Here is a 23,089-nt window from a genome sequence, read left to right on the forward strand (position 1 = left end):
GCTGAACTCCTTAGAGACGTTCATCTCATATACAGGCAAAGCAGGGTGGAGGCTGGTTTCTGTCAAGCATCTTTGGCCAATTTCAACAATGCAGAGATCACGGCAAGTGCTACTGAAGCTTCTGAGTGAGAATCCATGAATCTGAAGAACAGGTTGTTGAGACTGATGTGCAAGCTGCAGCCCTGAACCAAGTGGTCAGAGATCTGAGCTCAGACCTTCAGTTGGTGAAAGCCTGCAGGTCTGCAAGGGTGTTACTTGATGAAATCCAAAAAAATTATGAGAGATTGAGAATGGGCAGAGGAAGCTCAGCAATCCATGAGAAATTGGGGCGGGAGACTGAGGCAAAGGTATTTCTCAGCTAATACAGGAGCATGAATCTCAGAACCAGAAAGCCAGCCCAGCATTTCTGTGCCTTCTGACCTATGTGTCATGTTGCCTTTATGGGTCAGGCCTAACAGGCTGAAAAGATGCAGAAGTTGCCAGGGGAACCTGTGATGATTTTGAGGCCTCCACTATCCTCCCCAATGCTGAACTTCTAGAGTTTAGCACAAAAATGAGAGGCACAGTTCTGTGCTGTCTGTTTCATAAATTTTTGGTAAAGTAAAGGTAAAGGTTCCCTTGCTCGAAAGCCTGTCGAATCCGACTCTAGGGTTGCGGTGCTCATCTCCATTTCAAAGCCGAAGAGCCAGCGCTGTCCGAAGACGTTTCCGTGGTCATGTGGCCGGCATGACTAGACACCAAGGTGCACGGAACGCTGTTCCCTTCCCACCGAAGTGGTACCTATTTATCTACTTGCAATTTCTTGCTTTCGAACTGCTAGGTTGGCAGGAGCTGGAACTAGAGATGGGAGCTCACTCCATCATGCGGCACACTCAGGTCTTGAACTGCTGAACTACTGACCTTCCACAGCCTGCAGTTCAGCGTCTTAACCACTTGAGCCACCGCAGCTCCTTAAATTTTTGGTGCACACTGCTAAATTTATGCCGTTCACCAGGGCAGCAGAAATAATGTCTGTGATTGTCCTTAGAAGGAAGTTTTCCTCTACTCTAGCAATAATATTTGAACATAATCTGCTGTGCCATAAGAGCTAGAGTGCCAAAGAAGATGAATGATCAATACACAGCAAAAGCTAAGTACAGAGCAAAAAGGCAGAAAAAGAAAAAATGGAGATAAGAGGAGGGGAAGAAACTACTACAATCCTCTCTTTTGAATACACAAAAAAAAAAAAAGCATAGGCCTTCATAAGATAAGTCTCACAGGGAAGTTCCCTCACACTGCTGCTACAGACAAAAGGACAGCACAGGACAGCACAGCTCCACCCCCCAAGACATGCATAATCACAGCTGCATCGTGACTCTGCACAAACCCAAAGCCCCTCAGAGTGATGTACCAAGACCACAAATAGGTAAAATGGTGAGGTATGTTCCAAATACGACAAGCACAACAATTGTTTTCCCCATGCATACCTTACTAATTTTTATCTGTGCTCCGAGGCCACTGATAAAATTTCTATCTATATATTGTCAAAAGAAAATAAAACCTAAACTATGACTAATATCACAAGTATTTAACCAAGGAGTTTTAGCGCACTTGTTCACAAATGAAGAAAAAATAGCTGCTAGAGTGCCATAGAATTTCAGCAAAACAAATGGTTATGCTTGTGAAAAAGGAGGAGATACCTTTGACCACCAAAAAAAGGCTACGTTGGGATCATGGGATCCACATGTACAAAAGACATGTGAGACAGAGGTTGTAATATGGAATGGAACTGTGTGAGATTAAGTAGGGAAAAAAACAGGCTGGATCCAACCCAAATCTATCTGAAATCCCCCTCTCCACCAGAACTCTGCTCAGTGTTTCTGAAACATTTCAGTAGATTCCCAGAAAAGTTCTTTTTCAAAATGTCAACACTTCACTCCGATGAACTGTTCCCCATTTTCTGTCTGACTGCCACAGTTCCTTCCAAACTGTGCTAGGGGGCAATGAGGCACAACATTACAGATGCCAGTTAGAGGATTTCTGCTCTGCTCACTACCAAGCTTCCATAGGAAACAATGGAGGACGGGGGCACCTCCTTCTGGGGACCATAGAATTGGACCCCCTGGTCCAACCTTTTTGGAACTCCCCCGATACCCCTGGATCGATTCTCCATTATAGCATACGGGGCCAATTGACTATAATGATCCCCATAGGCTATCATTAAGCCAGATTTTTTTTTAATTTTGCACTCCCCTATTATGCTTTTCGGGACGATTTGTAAGCTGCTTTGAGCCAAAGGGAAAAGTGGAATATAAATATTTGAATAAATAAGTAGTTTGGGCAGGTTGATAAGATTTAAGCAACTTCCTGTTTGTTAGGTTACGCAGTATTCTGACAGTGATTGTTCCACCTCTGTTATGCTTGACCTGTAATGCTGGTTGTCATATTTCATTAAAAAAACCAAAGTAGACTGCAAGAGCCCCCCCCCCCCAACGGTCCAAGGCCAGGTCTACCAGTGTAGTGGAAAGGGGAGGGTAGACCTGTTCTCCAGAGGTCTGGTCTACCCCTATAGAGGACATTTTCTGTAATGAAATTTGACCTGATTTTGTTTTCTCTTATAATGTTTAAAGTATTCTTAAAATATAGTTTAAAATAATTCATTCTGAGATTTTTACAAGGTTATAGAAATAATCTTAAAAAATAATTTAGGCATTAGTCAAATGTAGACTTGCTCACAATTTCAATGCTACTAGCTTTTTTCGCCCACAAGGTAAAATTTCTGCTCACAACACTGTGGAGCTTAGAGGGAACATGGCTACAATCCAGCCATAAATCTTCTCCAACCCATCATGATGGAACAAGCACATCAAATATGGTTCAGATAATGCTATTTGTGGCATGCAACTTCAGTCAGGTTTTATTACATATGTACCTGCCCATCCACTGAAGTAACTAGAGGAACTACTCTGTGCACCCACATATGGAAACTAGGTGTGAGTCAGGAACACAGTATTCTCATTTGTAGCAACCATACTCCGGAATTCTTTCCACGAAGGTTTACCTGGTGCCAAGCTTACTCTTAGGTGCCAGAAAAGGGCATTTTTATTCCCACAAGTATTTTAAATTCTACTGCAGATATGTTTTTGGGTTTTTTGTATACTACCATGCCAATATTTATGTCCTCAGCTGTTGTTTTAGACTTTTAATGCTGATTTTAGAAACCTGTGATTTTATCTTTTGCGTTTTTATTGTTGATCCCTCTTCTTAAATCTGATACATACTATGACGTTATACTAGCTTTTAAAGAGGTATATGGGGGTGTGTGTGTATTGTTATAGTAATAAGTTGTAAGGCACCTCAATTACCATTTTGCGAAGGGAAAGAATTTAGGTATAAAAATTAAAATGTATTGCTAAGTAACTGATACACTCTCCTTTAAGGGAAAAGAAAGAGACTGCCATAGATCAGCCAGCAGTCTTTATTTCCATGTTTCTAGAGCTTCCAATGCCTGCTGCAACACAAATACTTAATTGGCTAAAAAGTGAGTCACTGTATACAGTCTATTTCTGTAATTATTGTTGACTCAGTAATTCTGGTCAATTACTCACCTCCACAGTTTCTCATATCTACCCTTGAAAAATGATCCACATACAAGAACCACATTATTCAGCAGGCAGCAGCTGTTTGGTAGTTTTGGTGCCAGAGATCAGCTGCTATATTTCAAACTATGCAAGGACCACTCCTGTCAAGGTGCAGGAGATCCTGTTTACTAAGTAAAGAAGCCAAATGCTGATTGTATACAGAAGTGTAGCCATCAAGGTACACTGCAGCAGAGTGAAATTGTAGGGGGGGGGGTTTGATCAAATTTATTTGATTACTTCACCACCCACAAAAGAAAACCCAAACTGGCATAAGGCTTTCATTTATGAGAACCTATGAGATGGCTGTGAAGGCCACGAACGGACATTTCTATGTGACCTCCGTTGCATCTGCAAGCTCTCACCCAGCCCAATTATTTAGAATTATTCAGTCCTTGACTACTTTGCCTCAGGGCATGCCAAAAGGTAGGGAACCAACAATTGGCTGTGAGGCATTTGCAACCTGTTTTGCAGATAAAGTCTTGTTGCTCTGCTGTGACCTTTCAACCACACTTGATACAGTAAAAGAACTAGAAGCCCATTGACCGTCTTCAGGTCCAGTTTTGGACCACTTCAGTCTGCTCTCCCAGGATGAAGCTGACAAGACCCTGGCAGCTGCGAAGCCTACCACATGCCTCCTAAATCCCTGCCCATCATGGCTGGTCAAAACCTGCGGCAATGAGGGATGGACCCCCCGAGGGAGATTATCAATCTGTCCAGCTCAATGGTGACCTTCCCAGGGGGACTGAAGGAGGCAGTGGTATGCCCTCTCCTCAAAAAACTTTCTTTGGACCCTACAGTCCTTAAGAACTACCACCCAGTGTCTAACTTACCGTTCCTGGGTAAGGTAGTAGAGAGGGCAGTGGCAACACAGCTTCAGGCTTTCTTGGATGAGGCTCAAGTCCTGGACCCCCCCCCCTCCAGTTTGGCTTTCGCCCTGCCCATGGGATGGAGTCGGTGTTGGTTGTCCTTGGTGGATGATCTCTGGAGACATTTGGATCGAGGCGGATCAGCGCTGCTGATACTTCTTGATTTGTCAGCAGCATTCGATATGGTTAACCCACCACCTCGCCGACATAGGAATATGAGGGCTTGCCTTGCAGTGGCTGACCTCCTTTCTCCAAGGTTGGGGACAGAGGGTGGTGCTTGGGGGAGAGTTATCCCAACAACACCCACTGGAATGGGTGTCCAGAAGAGGGCAACCAGGATGGTGAAAGGGTTGGAATCCAAGTCTTATGAGGAAAGGCTGAAATAGTTGGGTATGTTTAGCCTGGGAAAGAGAAAGCTAGAGGGGACATGATTGCAGTCTTCAAGTATTTGAAGGGCTGTCATGTAGAAGATGGAGCGGATCTATTCTCTCTTGCTCCGGATTGCGAGACTAGATCTAATGGGTGGAAATTACAAGGGAGGCGTTACTGGCTAAATATCAGGAGAAACTTCCTAACTGCAAGAGTGCTTGAGCAGTGGAACAGACTGCCTCGGGAGGTGGTGAATGCTCCTCCGCTGGACGTTTTCAAGCGGAGGCTGGACGACCATCTTTTGGGTATGTTGTAGGGCTATCTTTCAGCTATGCTCCTGCAGAGTGCAGGGGGGTGGACTAGATGACCTGCAAGGTCCCTTCCAGCTCTAACATTCTATGATTCTATGAATGTGGTGTGCCACAGGGAGCAATTCTCTCTCCTTTGCTTTTTAATATCTATATGCGCCCTCTCACCCAGACTATCCAGAGATATGGGCTGGGATGTCACCAGTATGCGGATGACACCCAGCTCTGTCTACTGATGGACAGCCACCCGGACATGGCCCCAGGAGATCAGGACAGGGCATTACAAGCCATGGCTGGATGACTATGACAGAGCCAACTGAAGTTAAACCCATCCAAGATGGAGGTCCTGCACCTGAGTTGCGGGGGACTGGGTCAGGGAATCAGGCTCCCAACCTTTGATGGTGCTCCACTGGTGCCAACGTTGAAAATGAAGCATCTGGGGGTGCTCCTGGGATGCCTCACTTTCTATGGAGGCCCATGTCACTGCCAGGTCTGCCTTTTTCCATCTGAGGCAGATCAGGCAGCTAGCCCCATATCTCATCCCCCGTGACCCGGCTACAGTGACCCATGCAATGGTCACTTCTAGATTGGATTACTGTAATCCTCTACGTGGGACCCCTTCTACTTGGGGCTACCCTTGACTCAGCTCCGGAAGTTGCAGCTAGTGCAGAATGCAACAGTGTGGGTCCATCCAGTGCTCCATGAACTGCACTGTCTGCCTATTGAGCACCAGATCCATTTCAAGGTGTTGGTGCTTACCTTTAAAGCCCTATATGGCCAGGGGCCAGCATACTTTAGGGAACGCTTGTCCCCATATGAGCCCCATAGAGCACTGAGGTCTACTAACCAACATCTTTCGGTAGTTCCTGGCCCCAGGGACGTCTGACTTGCCTCAACTAGGACCAGGGCTTTTCGGGTCTGGCCCCTATTTGGTGGAATTAGCTCCCGTATGAGATCAGGGCCCTGCGGGTTTTATTACAATTCCGCAGGGCCTGTAAGATGGAGCTCATCTGCCAGGCTTTTGACTGAGACAGCGGTCGCCCCCCTCCCGGTTCCCTCCCCCATCGGTGACCTGGATCTGAATAGCCATACAGGAACCATCTAACTGCTGGGACATCTGGCTAAATTATGCACGGCACTTTATAAACTATGTTTTAAATTGTATTATATATTGTATTAAGACTGTTGGAACCCACCCTGAGCCTCTTTGTGGGGAAGGCGGGATACAAGACCAATAAAATAAATAAAATAAATAATTGGTGTCCAGTAGAAATGAAGGTAATATTTGGGGTCTTCTTTGTTGCTTTAAGACTGGACTAGTTCAGCATCAAAAATTTTGAATATGCTGTATATATCTAAACACACACACCGAACAGCTTTTCCTCCAGCTACCAAAGGAATTTTGGCAAGGATAAGATACCATCGCAGAATCCTTGCAATGGGAGAGCATGTATAACAAGCTAAAATGGAAGGGTGACCAAATCACATTCCATTATTCCTACTGAATTTCAGAACTCGCATCTACCTTCTAGAAAGAAACTTGACCTCAATGAGCCACAGCCATAAAGATGTTATAGAGCATAAGCCAGAGGCACAAAGGTTTTATAACACAGTAAGCTCCACACCCCTATCAAGCTCTAAACTGATTCACATAAGAGTAAGATCCCTAGACATGTTTTCTTAGGTTCTCGTTGAGCCCAGTGCTTCACCCAAAATAAGCTATCAAGGCTTTAATATAAGCCCTTCCTCAAAAAAAACAAAAAGGCAATATAAATACTTCAGTTTCAGAGTAAAATAGCTTCCAAAGATTTTTAGAACTGATTTCCAAAGGCCATCTTTGAAACGGTATCTATGAAACCCGCCCTGCCCTGAGACCCCAGGCTAGCTCGATCTCATCAGATCTTGGAACATAAGAACATAAGAGACGCCAGTGGCCCATCCAGTCCAACACTATGTGTCACAAAGTGGCCAAAAATACCAGGTGTCATCAGGAGGTCCATCAGTGGGGCCAGGACACTAGGAGCACCAAGAATACAGAGCATCACTTGCCCTACACCGAGAGTTCCTATCTATACCTTGTGGTTAATAGCCACCAATGGACATGCTCCATATGCTTATCTAATTCCCTCTTGAAGCCGTCCATGCTTGTAGCCGCCACCACCTCCTGTGGTGGAAGCTAAGCAGGGTAGGACCTGGCTAGTATTTAGATGGGAGACCTCCAAGGAATGCCAGGGGTGTGACATGGAGGCAAGCAATGTCTTGTGCCTTGAAAACCCTACGGGATCGCTTTAAGTCAGCTGTGACTTGATGGCACTTTCTACCAACACTATGAAACCCACAGTTGTGATGATGAAATGCCTTCTCCACACTGAAACACTAGTGTGCAAAAGGTTTATTTGTCCTCCCACTGAGGAATACCTCAACACAGCTGATTCCCATGTATAGCCTGCCATGGAAAAGAATTCTTTACAGCACAGCTGAATGTAGCAAAATAATAGTTTATAGGATGTCAGAGTTGGGATCCGTTGCTTTCTAATGGTGCCTTTCCCACCCAGGCTAGTGAAACAGTTCAGGAATAGTGTGGACAGACACTGCAGATGTTCCACACAGCTGAAAGTCTGCACTCTCTAACAGTTTACAAACAAAGGTCCTGTTTAGAGAATGACATTTCACCAGAGGCCTTCCTCTCATCCCTTTCCCATGCCCTTTCTCCTTAGAGATTAGAGATATGTCAACTGAAGTTAATATAGAAGACAGAGTTGCAACAGTGGCCTGGGGTGTTAAGAGGGTCCAATTTAGGATGTTAAGCTACAACACGTGCAGGAGAGCTCACTGGAGAAAAAAATGGATAAAAATGGAAATTTAGACAGTAATGTCATCCATTTCAATGACAGCCCAGGATACATTGCCAACAACAACGTACCTCAACAGGTCCTGACCTGGATAGCCCAGGCAAGTATTTGGAAGGGAGACCTCCAAGCAATACCATGGCTCAGGACGCAGAGCCAGGCAATCAAGCCACCTCTCTGAAATGTCCAGACCCCACTAGGGGTCACCAGCAGTCACCACGACTTCCAGACACGCAAGGACACACACATGCACAACACCCCACCAAAAACGATTTTAAAAAGCCTCAACAGAAGGAAGAAATTCCACGTATATGTGACTTGTAAAAATGACAGCCCATGTCCCAGCTATATGGGTAGAGGCATTTTAAGGCAAAGTAAATGGCAAATTTGAAATGGAAAAATAACAAGCAGAGCTCCAGCACACAGCAATAAATATATAACTAGACAAATAAGATGAACCAGTTACCCTCTAATTACCTGAAGTCTGCTGTAGCTGCAAAAGATTCAAGCTCTGTAATGGAGAACACACAGAGAAAACCCTCTCCACTCCGGAAGTAGTTGTCTCTAATTGCAGCGTAATCTTCCTGTCCTGCTGTATCCAGTATATCTATCTGGACTTCTTCTCCATCAAGAACTACTTTTTTCCTGTAGCTGTCTGCTTTGGTGGGTTCGTAGTCTTCCACAAACTGGTAAGGAAGGAAAGAGTCAGCTCTGTGTGTACAATAACTATCATGTTATAAATACAGAACGTAGGGTTCAGAGTAGCACAAGCCATGCAAACTTTGCAGAACACCCCTACACACACACAACGACCCACACAGAGAGAGCAGCCCACCGAAATTTTGCTCCTGGGGCACAGTCAGGGGACCCTCAGTAACAGCAAAGGGGTTGAAGTAGCAGTATGCTAAAGGGAAGCTGAGCTTCTGCTCCCCTCTCTATTACAGGTATTTAAGTCTAGATATCCCCAGAGGTGCAAGATCTTTGACAGAAGCCAAAGGGCTCTGGGCTCTTAGCCCATGACTCACAGACCTATGACCCTGAGTGAGCTGGGTCAGTGGATCTGGGGGCCAACCCAGGATGTCAGAGTTGTACTCCATATTGCCAGTATATTTTTGCATTTCTTCGCAAGAAGCTTCAAACCTCCAGAAGGGAGAAAAAGCAAGGCAGAAATAAATAATAAAATGCCATTCCAATACAGTAAGTGTCCTTATGGCTGCAGAAGAGCAGCTTTGACCAAACATGGTATCAGTGTACCAGTACAGATGCATCTGTTAAAAATGGCACCTGGTTTTTGGCCACTGTGTGACACAGAGTTTTGGACTGTATGGGCCACTGGCCTGATCCAGCATGGCTTCTCTTATGTTCTTAAATGCATGGTTTTGTTTATACAGCTTCACATCATTATCAGAAGTCCATGTTGGTATATCCCTCACTGCTTTGGAGAAAATATCCTTGAGAAGTGCCAGAATGGACATGAGCCAATTAAAACCAGTTTGGTTTTTTACAAGGCTGTCAAAATGGCTACTCCTGAATGTTCACCAATCAAACTGTAGAAGAAGTCATATGCTGGTAACTAAGTGAAACAACAGAATGCTGAGGAGTATTTTGGGACTTTCCCTGAAACAAAGTGCAGACATCATAAAGGTAGATGGTATTAGATTAACATCGTGGTAATAGGTTGGCCCATTATGAGATCAAGCCACAGAGTCACAAGAGGCCAGAATACTGCTGAATTGGGACTTTAATACTATATTTTATTGCATGCCACCTCAAATTGACTGAACGTCAACCATCTCTGCGAGCACTTTAACTGTTTGATGTATGAGTGTTTTTATTCTGTTTTATCTTCTTTTTAATGTTTTATGCTGTTTCGGCACATGGTGCCGTTAATTGTGAGCTGCCCTGAGCCCGTCTGCGGGGAGGGTGGGATATAAATGTAATAAATACTACTAATAAAATAATAGATAGCTAAGGTATAACCTTCTTCCCCAGTAACATTACATCATGATCAAGTCACCAAGGAAAGCAATAGGTTGAGCTAATGTAGCATTTCCCAACCTGTGGGTCCCAGACCTAAAGCAGGTTGCAAAGCCTGTGAAAGTGGATCCCAGGCTTTTATAGTTTTATTGATTTGTGCACGTCCTTTTTATTTTAAAGTGGATTGCCATACCAAGTAAATTTAGACTTGTGGATCACTACACCAAAGGAATTGGGAATCACTGATATGTTTCCACACTAGATTCCACTCTCCCATTCTTAGTATATTTAGCTATGTAATGATGACTACACAGCAGAAGTGATAGTGTATTATCTGGATGCCATCATCTATTTACATTTCAAAATCATTAATACGCATAAGTACTCTTATAATACTGTATGAACATAGCAGCAAATTAAACTTGTGTAAATAAAGAGTAATATAATTGTTAACTAAAAATAAAACCCTGATCACCTCAAGTTCCATATAGTGTTTAAATCAGATTTTAGCAGCAGCCAGGGCACATTCCTGAATATTTTTGGTCCATCTTTTGTTCCCAAAAAGAATACATGTGTCTCCGCTTATAGTAAGAAATGCCATGCTCAGTATGGGAACTATCCATTTCTAACTTGCACCTTCACACAAAATGCTATCCAACTAAACAGAGAAACAATTACTCAAGTATTATAGTGGGTATATATCAAAGTTTCCCATGAGAAACTGTAGTTAGAAAACACATCCAATCTGCGCACATTTAATTTTATATATATATATACACTGAGTAATTATCTTGTCATCCAAATTTCTTAGCCTGAACCAAAGCCACGTCATTACCAAACCTGAACAAACTGCGATGTAATTGCTTGACTCCCTGGTTCACACACAACTCAAGAATATGGTCAGCTTATTAACTAAAATTCACTTATGGATGTTAGGTTCTTACCTCATCATACATGAACTGCAGCGTTAATGCAGATTTTCCTACACCCCCACTGCCTACCATGATGACTTTGTGTAGAGCCAAAGAATTTTGACTTTTGGGCTTATTTGCTGCCATTTTTGGACTGCAGGTATTTCACAGAAGCCGAGGAAGAACCTGGATAAAAGAGATTTTTTGCATTAAAGAGGATTCAGTTCAGTAATCAAAACACAACAAGACAACAGCCATGAAGTTCCATACAACATGCCCCTTCTACTATCTTAAATGAAAATAAACCTAGACACAACCAGCTAGTTTAGTGGATACAAGAAAACAATTTTTTTTCTGAATAAATGCTTTCAGCTGCTTTTATCTGAGAAAAAAATTCTTAAGGAAACACAGTAACAATTAGTGAGCTCTTTTCCATACTTAGTTTCAGAACTACTGAGCTGTGTCTTACAAATAAAACTGGAGGATGAGTTATTCCAGGTGTGTAAATTACAAATCCATGTGCAGAAAGCTGTTAATGTATATGATGTATTTAACTAGACTTCTAGTAATTTTAGAACGCTCAAGCAAGAAGCACCACATCCTGAAGCCTCTTACTAATTTATAGCATAATTCTGTCATATGTTGCAATGATGTGTTGATGCAGCAAGATGGTTGAATCAGTGGAGAAATTTAGGACACTGCACCTGCACTATGCACAGCTTTCCTCAAGTTAGACACAGGTGGAGAAGAGGGCATGCTAGAGATGGAAGAGGCAGCAGCAACACTAATCCCCCCCAACAATGGGGAAAAGGTCTCCTTGTAGCAGGAGAAGAGAAGAGATTGGATTGGATTTATACCCAACCCTTCACTACCCGAAAAGTCTCAGAGCAGTTTACAATCCCTTCCCCTCCCCACAACAGACACCCTGTGGGGTAGGGGGAGCTGAGAGAGCTCTGAGAGAACTGCCCTTGAGAGAACAGCTCTGAGAGAGTTTATGACTGACCCAAGGTCACACCAGCAGCTGCATGTGGAAGAGTGAGGAATCAAAGAGTGGGGAAACAAACCCGGTTCTCCCAGATTAGAGTCCGCGATCCTAACCACTACACTAAACTGGCTCTCAGCAGCATATTCGTGAACATCAAGCACTGATGCCAAAAGGTTGGTATGCACCATCAAGGCCCATAATCTAAACAAAATTAATGTTGGTATAAATAAAGGTCCTGTATGGAAAGGCAGATGTAAACTTTTAATTGAATGCTTGGGCTGCAATTATCACTGTACTACAAGAACCATTTATAAAGCATAACAATTGAGAGACGCTTCGTTAAGGCTACAGCCCTATGCAAATTAGCCTGGGATGCAAATTCTATTGCATTCCAAGGGACCTCACCTCTGAATAAACATGTATAACAGCATGCTGCAGCACACATAGGAAATGCCAATTAAACTATAAAGAAAGCTATTAAAAATAACAAGTGAAAACCAAGTAGCTCAAAGTTACCTATTAGAGAATGGAGAATTTGAGCAAGTTGCTGTGCCAAATATAAGCACCCAAAGTGTTCATTTTCAAAGCTTATTTCAGATTATCAGGAATGTCCTGCATGTTCTCTTTCACTTGTGATGGCTTGCTTTCTCTGTCTCATACTGACCACAGTTAGCATTTGCTAAGTTATAAGAAGCAGTTCACTGCAACACCCCACCCCTGGGCAGCAAACACATTCAATGTTTAACATTCAGTTTTATTTGCTACCGTCTAGGCAAAGCAAAACAAGAAATTATGGTGCCAATCAAGTCAAAATCAGGTACCTTTAATTCTGGCAACAAGACAGTACTTTACATAGATTAGATCTGTCCCCATATTATTTTAGTTCCATGAACAGTTTTATTTCTTTGGCATTGTTGTGTGTCTAGAAGAAATTATGTGGAGGGTAACTGCAACTTCACACTGTTTTATTCACACAAGAATCGCTATGCAAGCAGTAATGCTGTATACACATACACCACTATCCTAGCGCAACTGACATGGCTAATCACTTGACTCAAATTGCACTATACAACTGCATCCTAAATAGCTCACTATATAAATGCATTTAATACATTCCGATTAAATATTTTGCTGTTTTAATGTACCATTTCATGTGCCTTCATACTATCTCTCACACTTGTTGCCTTGGGTTTTGTGTTTGTTTGTTTTTGCGCTGCTGCTGTTTGAGAGTAGCACTCCTTTCCCTATGGGAGTGACGTGTGTACATCTCCTCAAAGTTTCATTCATTGTTATCACTGACAGTCCTAGCGTTAGGCCTTGTGCAACCGTCTACAATTAGGTTTTATACTAGATGAACCAGTCCTTCAGATGCCTGCTGGAAAGGCAAAGGCCTTTTTTCATATGCCTGCAAGTAAATGCCGTTGCCTGGAACTGCCCATTCTGCCTTTAGCACGTAATCAAAGAATTCATGGAATCAACAACCTGAGGACTCTTTGGATGGTCTTGTATCTAAACTGGTTGAAGCTGATGATCTAGGTTTGTCTGTTGTATCCAACTGGCAATTACGAGAAGGAAAAGACACCGTTTTTAATCTCCAGAAATGCTCTGGCTGGAAAAGCCTAAAAGAATTTCCCCAGGAAAGTCATAGGACAGTGATGGCGAACCTTTTAGAGACTGAGTGCCCAAACTCCGACCCAAAACCCACTTATTTATCGCATAAGAACATAAGAGATGCCAATGTTGGATCAGGCCAAAGGCCCATCCAGTCCAACACTCTGTATCACACAGTGGCCAGAAAGTGCCAACACGGCAATTTAACCTGAATACTGAGGTTTTACTTTAGAAAAAACAACTCATACATTAATTTAAGATGATCCAAACAAAGTAAGGAAAGCAATCCCAAATGCTTTCATTTACTTAAAATTATTTGACAGAGAATTTGACACTTTAATGGTGGTCTGGGCCTGGCTGGGGCAATGGTACGCGTGCCCACAGAGAGGGCTCTGAGTGCCACCTCTGGCACCCGTGCCATAGGTTCGCCACCACTGGCATAGGAGAACTTTCTGACCTTTATCAGAGTTTGTTGCCATATATCCTATGACTGAAAGGAGCTCCTCTACCCCTGAAGCCTGACATTGATGATGAGGGAAAGGAAACATCTCTTTTGACTCAACAGCTCCTGATGCCGCCAGTGCTAGCATACTTATGGGCGAGGTCAGCCATAGCCACCACTTGGACAGGTAGCCCTAGCCACGGAAAGGCCAACATGATTCCTGGTTGCATACGCACGGCGTTGGGGGAGGCCCAGGCCGACCTAAAGGCCTGCATCTTCCAATCTGCACAGGGAGGACAGAAATACACAGGGAAAACCTGAGCAGCCACACCACTGAAATTTTCCTGAACTGCCAAATCCACTGGAAAAGGCCTCAGAGAGGCTTGAGGAAGGAGAAACTGCTCTGGCACTCCTGCTTGGATCGGCCCCTTAGTCACGCTGAAGGTCCTTATCCCACTGCTCCCATGTATCTTGGGGGGGGGGGTCCCTCACCAGCTCCAATCCTCTCGCACCCTGTAGGCCCGGAAGCCTCCAAGTCTGTATGGGGTGGGCCACCCACTGCAATCTCATCATGGTTGTTTGGACCCAGTAGGGCTCTGCTGGGCTCTTCCAGCACAGTTGGGGGCCGGCTGTAGAATGACCCAAAGCCTCAGGTCTGCCAGCACTGACAGGGGACCATGCCGCTGCAGATGTATCTGCCACTGGCCAGTCTTTGATGCTTGAAGCCTCAGGAAGGAAAGGCCTGTCTCAACAGTCTCCCCGTTCTTTCTAAGATTGGCAATGGGGCCCTTCCTCAAGGCCTTTCCATCTTCCCTGCCAACAAAATATGAGACTCCAAGGCAGTCTAGGCTTGGAACCGCTATATCTCTGCCAGGCTTTTCCTGTCCAGTCAGGGGCCTGCTGTGGAACAACCTGAAGCTTTGGGTCTGCCAACACTGATGGCAGCTTGTGCTGCTGTAGAGGTATCTGCCATTGGCCAGTCCCCAGTGCCTGGAACCTCAGGCAATAGAGACTTGTCTTAACGGTCTCTTTTTTCTTTAGGAACGGTGATGGGGGCCTTTCTTCAAGGCTTTTCTGTCTTCGATACCAATACAGTCATAAAGCTGTTAACACAATAAACCTGTAGCATTCACATATTATGCATAATAATTTTTGAAGTCTTACAATAATATCATAAAGATATATTCTTCTGGGTACTGATTGTATTTAAATTGACTTTAACTTTATTTGCATTTATTTTTTCAATATTAGTACACAGTTGGTCTTTCGTTGTTTCATCTGTTACTGTGTAACTGTGTATCTCCAGTTTGGTTTTTGACATTCCATACCAATATGGCAATAATCTCCAAGAAAGCAGAGCTAAGCTCAAGCGTCCTGCTGGAGCGGCAGGGCTATGAAAACTGGAGACTGGAGGATCAGTCTGCACAACTGTGCACAGCCCTGCCTGGAGTGAAGGGGGCATGACCTGACCAGTTTGGCTGTCTTCCCCCACTGAAGGAGAACAGAGACATCTAGCATTTAACTCAAGGAAAAGGCTGAGGAGTACAAGAGATTATTACTAAGAGCATTTTCTAGGTATGTAGCTGTTGTGCTTCCTGTTCGTTATTGGGAATGCTAAATTCATAGGAGGCCTTAGAATCTGCACATATGGTTGTCAAATCACTAATAACAGATCTGTGACAAAAACTGAAATATTTCCGTAATCAGTAAAGCATTCACTAAGTTATTTTCAGAACACAGGCGGCTAAATATTGGCAGTGCTTGAAAGCTCTTATGCCATTACAAATTCCCCTCAATCCCACAGATAGAATACAACAGGGATTAGAATTAACACACTCAACATTAAATGGAGAGGAAGCATTGTACTGAAGAGTCTACTGTAACCAAGGCTGTACACTTTGGATCCAAGTGAAGAATTTTTATCAGCAACAGAATTCAGCATCCTGAGAAATTAAGGTTTCATTTTTAAGAGCAAGTTTCTCATCCTTGTGAGTTTAGATGATGAGCTCAAAATGTGTTGGCAGTATGAATAAAACCTCACAGGGGGAACATACAGAATTTCAAGTGGTTCAGGTGGAATCAGTTATTGAAACCATTCTCCCGATGATGAAGAGACAACTATGCAAAATAAATGAATAGGGAAAATCCTTCATTCTATACGGATGCAACTCAAGCTTCATTTGTTGAAGCAAATTTGTTTACGTGTGTGTGTGTTTAGCCAAGATTTTATGCAACTGCAGTTTAACAGTCAACATAGCAACAGCATGTGTAGAGGGCTTTTTAGAAGCATTTCCAGCAAACTGCTCCACTGCAATCATGAACGTTTTATAACTATGTAAGAATTACAGTCAGGTCTGGAAAATATTTCAGTTACCTTGTAATGATGTTTGTATATATGGTTTTTTGTTTCAATTCCACCCAGCACTGGCACATAACGCTTGGATGCTTGGATCTCAAAATTTAAACTGTTTTCCCAATTCTAGCTTAGGTGTGAGCAAGCAATCTACAATGTTTGTTATGAGTAGTCCTTGTAAAGACCGCTTATTTCAGCAAAGATTCAGGAAAGGCAAGAGGGAAAAAAGCAGGTAAATGTATTAATTGCTGACCCACCTGATGTTCTGTGACCACAAAGGATAAGCTTGCCACTTAGAAGATTAGCTAAGCCCTAGTTACCTTATGCAGGTGAATACCTGGAAACTGACACACAGCCAAATTCCAAGTACATATTAGAGTTCAGATCTTGCTGATTACATGATCCAGCAAAAATCATAGTCAAGTAAAACAGAGTTATTACACTGCAGATGTAATAGCAAGATTTAATGCATATGCTCCAGGAACACTACAGAATGCCCAGCATTGTCAAGATCAGGCAAAGAGAGAACTACTATCAACTATCTAGTAATTAAAGGCAATGCTGTAATTCTCAGCTGACTGCTTATTCTGTCATCAGAGGCATCTAAATACTTGTGGCAAAATTGTGTAAGAACATCACACGAAAGATCAGTGTTATGAGTCATGTAGTACAATCTGGGGGGGGGGGAGACAGCTCAGAGGTGAGAGGAGGAAAGCCCATACTGAAACTACCTGTTGTAGTGCTTGAGTGTACTTTTACATGCCCCAGCTGGTCTACAGTTTCTCTTGGCTTAGCAGTAATTCTCATGGAGAGCTAAATCTAAGGGTTGCAGAAAGAAGTAATTAGAAGGACCACCTATGAGAGGCATAATAAAGGGCAAGGAAAACATCCCAAGGATTGAAAAAGGAAGTATATGGAAGCTAAGGAAGTGAACCCTGTGTGTCCACACACACACACACCCTTTAACTAAACATTATTATTCAAGCTAACTGAAAGCAAAGATAACCCTCAAGGTTGCTCCAGCTGGGTGAGAAAAATCAGCTGTTCAGTTTCTGCTCCCAACATAGCCATTCATGAATAAAATGTAGTATTTCAGGTAATAAAGAAACATCACATGATCTGCCACTTCAAGAATTATATTTGTGAACTTTATGCTTAATGCTAGAGGAAATCTGACAAACCAAGCACAGCATGCTAAGAGCCAGAGTGACACGGTGATCAGATTCTTCAATATGGGAAAGTTAGGTTGAAATCCCCAGTTCAGGCCACTACACCTAGGAGCTTTGGCAGTCCCACTTATCTAGCACAGATACCTCTATAGTACTGATCTGCCCACCTATCTGCCCAGTGCAGCCTTCTCTGCTGGTAAAAACTAAAACAATTCTGAATAGTGGAACTGCTGTGATACAGCTATCAAGCTACTCCTGTTTAACATCACAACTAAAACACACATCTGTAATTTGTTTAGGACAATGCGCAACAAATAATTACATCCACTGCTCCAGAAATAAGGTTCCCGGGACACAGAGATGCTAATATTCATTAGCATGTATATGGCTCTTTCGAGTACTCAAAGCATCTCACATACATTATCTTGCTACAATCTTTATAAACAACTCTAAGGTAAGTCAGTCCTATTTCATATTGCACATGGGAAGCTGAGAGAGTAGGTACCTAAAGGCCACCTACTGAGTTTATAGTAGAGACAAGAAGGGAACACAGGAATCCTGAGTCATAGCTCAGTCTAGTATACTATCCAACAGATGTGAATAAAAGTAAATCCGAGGTACAATTTATCACACATTTACTTGCCAGCAGCTTACCAGCTACCCCTAAGCAAGCAACTGAAGTGGCAAACTTCAGCCTTTTCCATAGTACTTTAAGAAGAAGCAAAGCAAATACTATTTTTGCAACCTCACAGATTAGCTTTTAGGAATACAATTATGTCCCCATGTAACTCTGCTCTTTTCTAACCTGAACACTTTAACCACATTAATGATTTGAAAAGTTAAAGTAAAATTGCAGGACACACTTGCTGGTCAGATTAAGTCTGTCACTCCTACCCTGCAGCTGAACAGCCAAGGTGAATCTTTACACCTGTGTTGCTGTGAACATGCCCTAGGCAGGGATGTTCATTATGAGAGTCTGAAAATCCAAAGCTTAAGAACCACCTCAAAATTGATTCTCCAGCCTGGGCACACCAATATTTCTTACAATAATATGTAAAACATGAATAGCATCATGCACCCCAAACATTCAAGGTATTCTCACCGTGGATCTCTAACTCTCTACATGTTTGGAGATGAGCATCTTTCCTTCACATGCTGACCACTGTGAACGCTGGCATACTCGGACTGCCACGTAAAAGTGTCTCAAAGGTAACCCATGTCTACATTCTTATAATCCAGCTTGTCTGTAATTGCCATTATCAGAACGTAGGAAATATTTCAGCAGCTGAAAGAAGTTGCAAAATTAAACTATTCTGCAAGGAAGATTATGATTAGAAACCTGTCCTTAAGAATGCCCCTGGTGGCTAGAATTCCAGAAGTAGGGATTGGGGAGAGGGGGAGAGACAGACACAGAAGCCTTTGTAGAAATGAAGCACAAAATGTTTGGGACAACCTATTTAACGCCTATACCACAGATTTATGCCCTGTCTTTCATCGTTCTTGCTTGCACAGAGTAACAGGTTTTGGACATGTACACATATGCGCGTGTTAAGTGTTCAAAAGCTCAGAACAATTTCATTGTTAGTACTAGAAAGTACAGACTTTGGCAAGTTTTGTCCAAGTAATCTTAGCCTGAAGATAACAAAACATTATGGTAGGTAATATGCATCTAAAGCACAAAGACAATATACTGTAAATGAAATGAAGAGAAACTATTATAAAGATAAGCATTAGAACTGTTTAATGTGCATTCTAAAAACATCAGCAGAGAACTGATGCTTTTTTACAGCTCCACTTTTAACAGGAAATAATGCTGTTAGAGACTATAAAAAATTCATTACAACCATCTAGTTTTGTTAGTTAACAGCTAACATACTTCAAACTTGCCTTGATTTCCTCTGGATCAAAAGACTGTGTATGTCACTGGATATATTTGATATAGACTATCATAAGCATTCACATAAACACACAGTGTTCCGGGCCACAGTGTGTTAAAATAGATTTTTGACATCTGCCTGACTAAATTCAAATGCATGCAAACGAAATCATTTTCATATGGAGACTAGTTCCTTCTTGAGAGATCTCTACATTTTATGATGTTCGACCGGAACACACCTCCTAAATGAGAGTGATCTGCTAAATGGGTCTAAAATAAAGTCCCATTTCAGATCCAAGCTTAACTGCGAAGCAAAAATGCAGGTTTGGGTCTAATCATTCTCAGATCTCATTCTCTGACCACCTTGCAAACAGAGATGTAATGTAGCTATGAGAATAATGGGGATTGGTTAAATAACCCAGGATTTAAGCATTGGGTGGGCTGCATCTCGAAATCTGCCCCAGCAAGATAGTACCTACCAATGTTCCCTCTAAGCTGTGGAGTCTTGTGAGCAAAAATTCTTATTTGTGAGCTACTGGCATTAAAGTTGTGAGCGAGTGATTTGGCTACTGCATATATTAGTTTGCTGTGGAGCCATCCTTCCTGAGCTAAGACAAAAATATGTGAGCTGGAGGCTAAAAAACTGTGAGCTAGCTTACACTAACTCAGCTTAGAGGGAACACTGGTACCTACCTATCCTTCTTGTTTGTACTCATTTGGACAGTATGAATGGGTCGAAATTTTCACCAGCAATTATAAACTATAAATGTTTATAATGTAAATGTTTTATTGTGAGCCCGCTTGCGGGATGGGCAGGATACCAATACAATAAATAAATACCTGGACTACAAGTTTCAGGAAAACTGCAAAAACACTGTTTTGATTCTCCAAAGAAGCGTTTCTTGCATTCTATGAGACATAATACTGAGAAGCTCAGGATACAAGAAACCATTGGATATGCTGATGAATTATGGAACGTATCACCCTAGAAAAGAGCTACCCCCAACAACAAAAACGTATATTAATAATAATCAACTGACTGCCCTCTGTGTGGTGGTGATAAAGACCATGCACAGACAAGGTATGGGTCTCTGTGTTGAGTTACCCCATGAATGGCAAGAAATGTGACTTTGTAAATTAAGAAAAAACTCAAAAAACAAACAACCCACCACCCAGCATGATAAAGAGTGGATGTGCTCCAGAAGAGATACAATGGGGGGGGGGGAGATCTGCCTGTTGTTCAGAGTGCTTACATAACCCTAGAGGGGCAGGGCTTTCAAAGTTGCTTACCCCATCTGCGATTTCCCCAATTTGTCCCTGTTCATTATAAACTGCAAGGTTTGCACCTCCCTACTACTAGCTTATCCCACCCTGGGCAACATGGATCAACCTGACGTGGTCTTACAGTGTTGTGAGCAATGGCTGTGGAGTCTTATGAGCAAAAATTCTACTTTGTGAGCTACTGGCATTAAAGTTGTGCACAAGTGATTTGGCTACTGCATAAATTAGTTTGCTCTGGAGCCATCCTTCCTGAGCTAAGACAAAAAATGCGTGACCTGGAGGCTAAAAAATTGAGAGCTAGCTCGCACTAACTCAGCTTGGCAGGAACACTGGTTGTGAGAAACATAAGAATCTTGGTGGTGGGTTGTTGTTTTTTAAGTTCAATCCAAGATAGCCTGAAATTGTTAGCAGTTGGTCACGCGCATGCAAAAAACTAGGCAATAACAACACTTGGCACTTATTGAAATGGCACACTTTCTAACCCCATTGCTGTAATAGTTTAAATACTTTGAATGAAAGTATCAGAGCGGGTCACTCAAGTATCTGCAGAGCGAGAGTTCTTTAACTAATACCCCAGAATCAATAAAAGAATTCATAGCACAATTAACATATAGCCTCTTTCTGTTCAGCAAGTCTGACAGCCAAGGATTCCTCAAGATGATGGACAATCTCCTTTGAAGTATGGAAAAAGCAATTGCAGATGACAGTAATCCAACTATATTATTGATCTGAGCCCCATAGCACCTTAGAGACCAACAAGATTTATGTCCACACTACCGCCGACCTCTCTACCAGGCTCTGCCCGTTTGTCCTCGCCCACAACTACTTCAGAGTTGGTGAAGATTTATTCCTTCAGATCAATGGCACAGCCATGGGCACCCACATGGCACCACAACATGCCAACATTTTCATGGCTAACCTGGAGCAGCATTTCCGCAGCTCAGCTCACATCCATTAACACCCATCTCACACCTGAGATTTATTGATGACACGGGAAAGGAGCACTGGAGAAATTTCACCAGACCTCCAGCAGCCTTCACACCGCCATCAACCAATCCACACAAGAAACATACTTTCTAGACACCACTGTATAAATACATAATGGAAACATAAAAACCACCTTATACTTGAAACCTACTGATTGCCAAATGTATCTATATGCCTCCGGTCACCATCCTAAGCGCACCAAATGAACCACTGTCTACAGCCAAGCTCTGGGCTACAATCACACTTGCTCTGATCCTTCAGAGATTCTCACCTGCAGGATCTACAACAGATGTTCTTGGATTACAATACCCACCTGATGTGGTCAGGAAACAGATCGACAAAGCCAGAACGATACCAAGGGATAACCTGCTACAAAATAGGCCCAAACACCACTGATGATCAGTTCTCTGCTCAAACCGGTTCAATGCAGTATTAATGACTTTGCAAGCTATGCTGGACCATGATACTCTTCTCTCACTGGCACTGGAAGACAATCATTTTCTTGCCCACCGACAAACTCCTAACCTTAAACAGTTTCTCACCCACAGCAATACCCTTCTTAACATGAACATGGACCAGTGCCTGCAACAGCCAATTCTGTCCCCATATCCACTCTGACAACACAATAACCCGACCTAACAACACCAGCCATGCCATCTCAGATGCATTTACTTGTTCACCTTCCAATGTTACACATGCCATCAAATGTCAGCGATGCCCTTCTACTCTCTACCTCAAACAGGTTAGTCCCTATACAAAAGAACAAATGGACATAAAACCAACATTAAAAACCACAACAGTGGGAGAACAACTGACTCTTCCAGGTCATTCCATTGCTGACCTAAGAGTAGCAGTCCTCAAACAAAGAAACTCTGAGGGGAAATCACAATGGGAGACTGCTGAACTTGAGTTCATTCATAAGTTTGGAACAATGGAACCCCCAGCACTGAATAGGCACATAGGTTTCTACCCCCAAGCATTTCCCCCTGCTCTAATCAAGCTGATTACAATATACAGTGTACCTTTGCATTCTTTACAACACCCCTCCTACCTTCTGACTGGGATCTAAAGAGAGATCTTCATTCCTACTCCTGTTTGACGAAGGAGGCTTTGACTATTGAAAGCCTATGCCCTGAAAATCTTGCTGCTCTCTAAGGTGCTCGAATCTAACTGTTCTAGTGCAAACCAACATAGCTACCCTCTGAACCAACTTCATTAAGCTCTCTCAGCTTTGAGCCCATACAGATTCTTACGATAAATGTTAAAAGCCTCTCCAGAATAGCATAATGTCAACAACATACCAGTAAAGATGCATCACTACATACAGATGTCTCAAGCAGCATTACAAATGACCGAAAAATAAGCTCCTTGTGCTTTACCGCTACGGAATAATATTTAAAGTTCCCACATGACATGCCTTCACAACTGGCAAATATAATACAAACAACCTTTAAGAGCCACGTACACCTTGCAGATTCTTAGAGC

General features: G+C 42.7%; 1 protein-coding gene across 1 annotated transcript in view; it reads right to left on the reverse strand.

The window, feature by feature from the left end:
• The window catches only part of RALA (v-ral simian leukemia viral oncogene homolog A (ras related)), a 32,170-nt gene extending 9,493 nt beyond the window's left edge, over window positions 1–22,677 (reverse strand). The window contains exons 1-3 of the mRNA XM_015429192.1: window positions 22,656–22,677; window positions 10,934–11,086; window positions 8,490–8,698 (exon numbers count right to left, since the gene is read on the reverse strand). Coding sequence (XP_015284678.1) covers window positions 8,490–8,698; window positions 10,934–11,047 — 323 coding nt within the window. The 5' untranslated portion in view covers window positions 11,048–11,086; window positions 22,656–22,677. The remainder of the gene's footprint in view (window positions 1–8,489; window positions 8,699–10,933; window positions 11,087–22,655) is intronic.
• Between the last annotated feature and the right edge of the window lie 412 nt (window positions 22,678–23,089).

The sequence above is a fragment of the Gekko japonicus genome, unplaced genomic scaffold (genome assembly GCF_001447785.1).
Source record: "Gekko japonicus isolate JY-2015 unplaced genomic scaffold, Gekko_japonicus_V1.1 scaffold2917, whole genome shotgun sequence".
Taxonomy (NCBI): Eukaryota; Metazoa; Chordata; class Lepidosauria; order Squamata; family Gekkonidae; genus Gekko; species Gekko japonicus.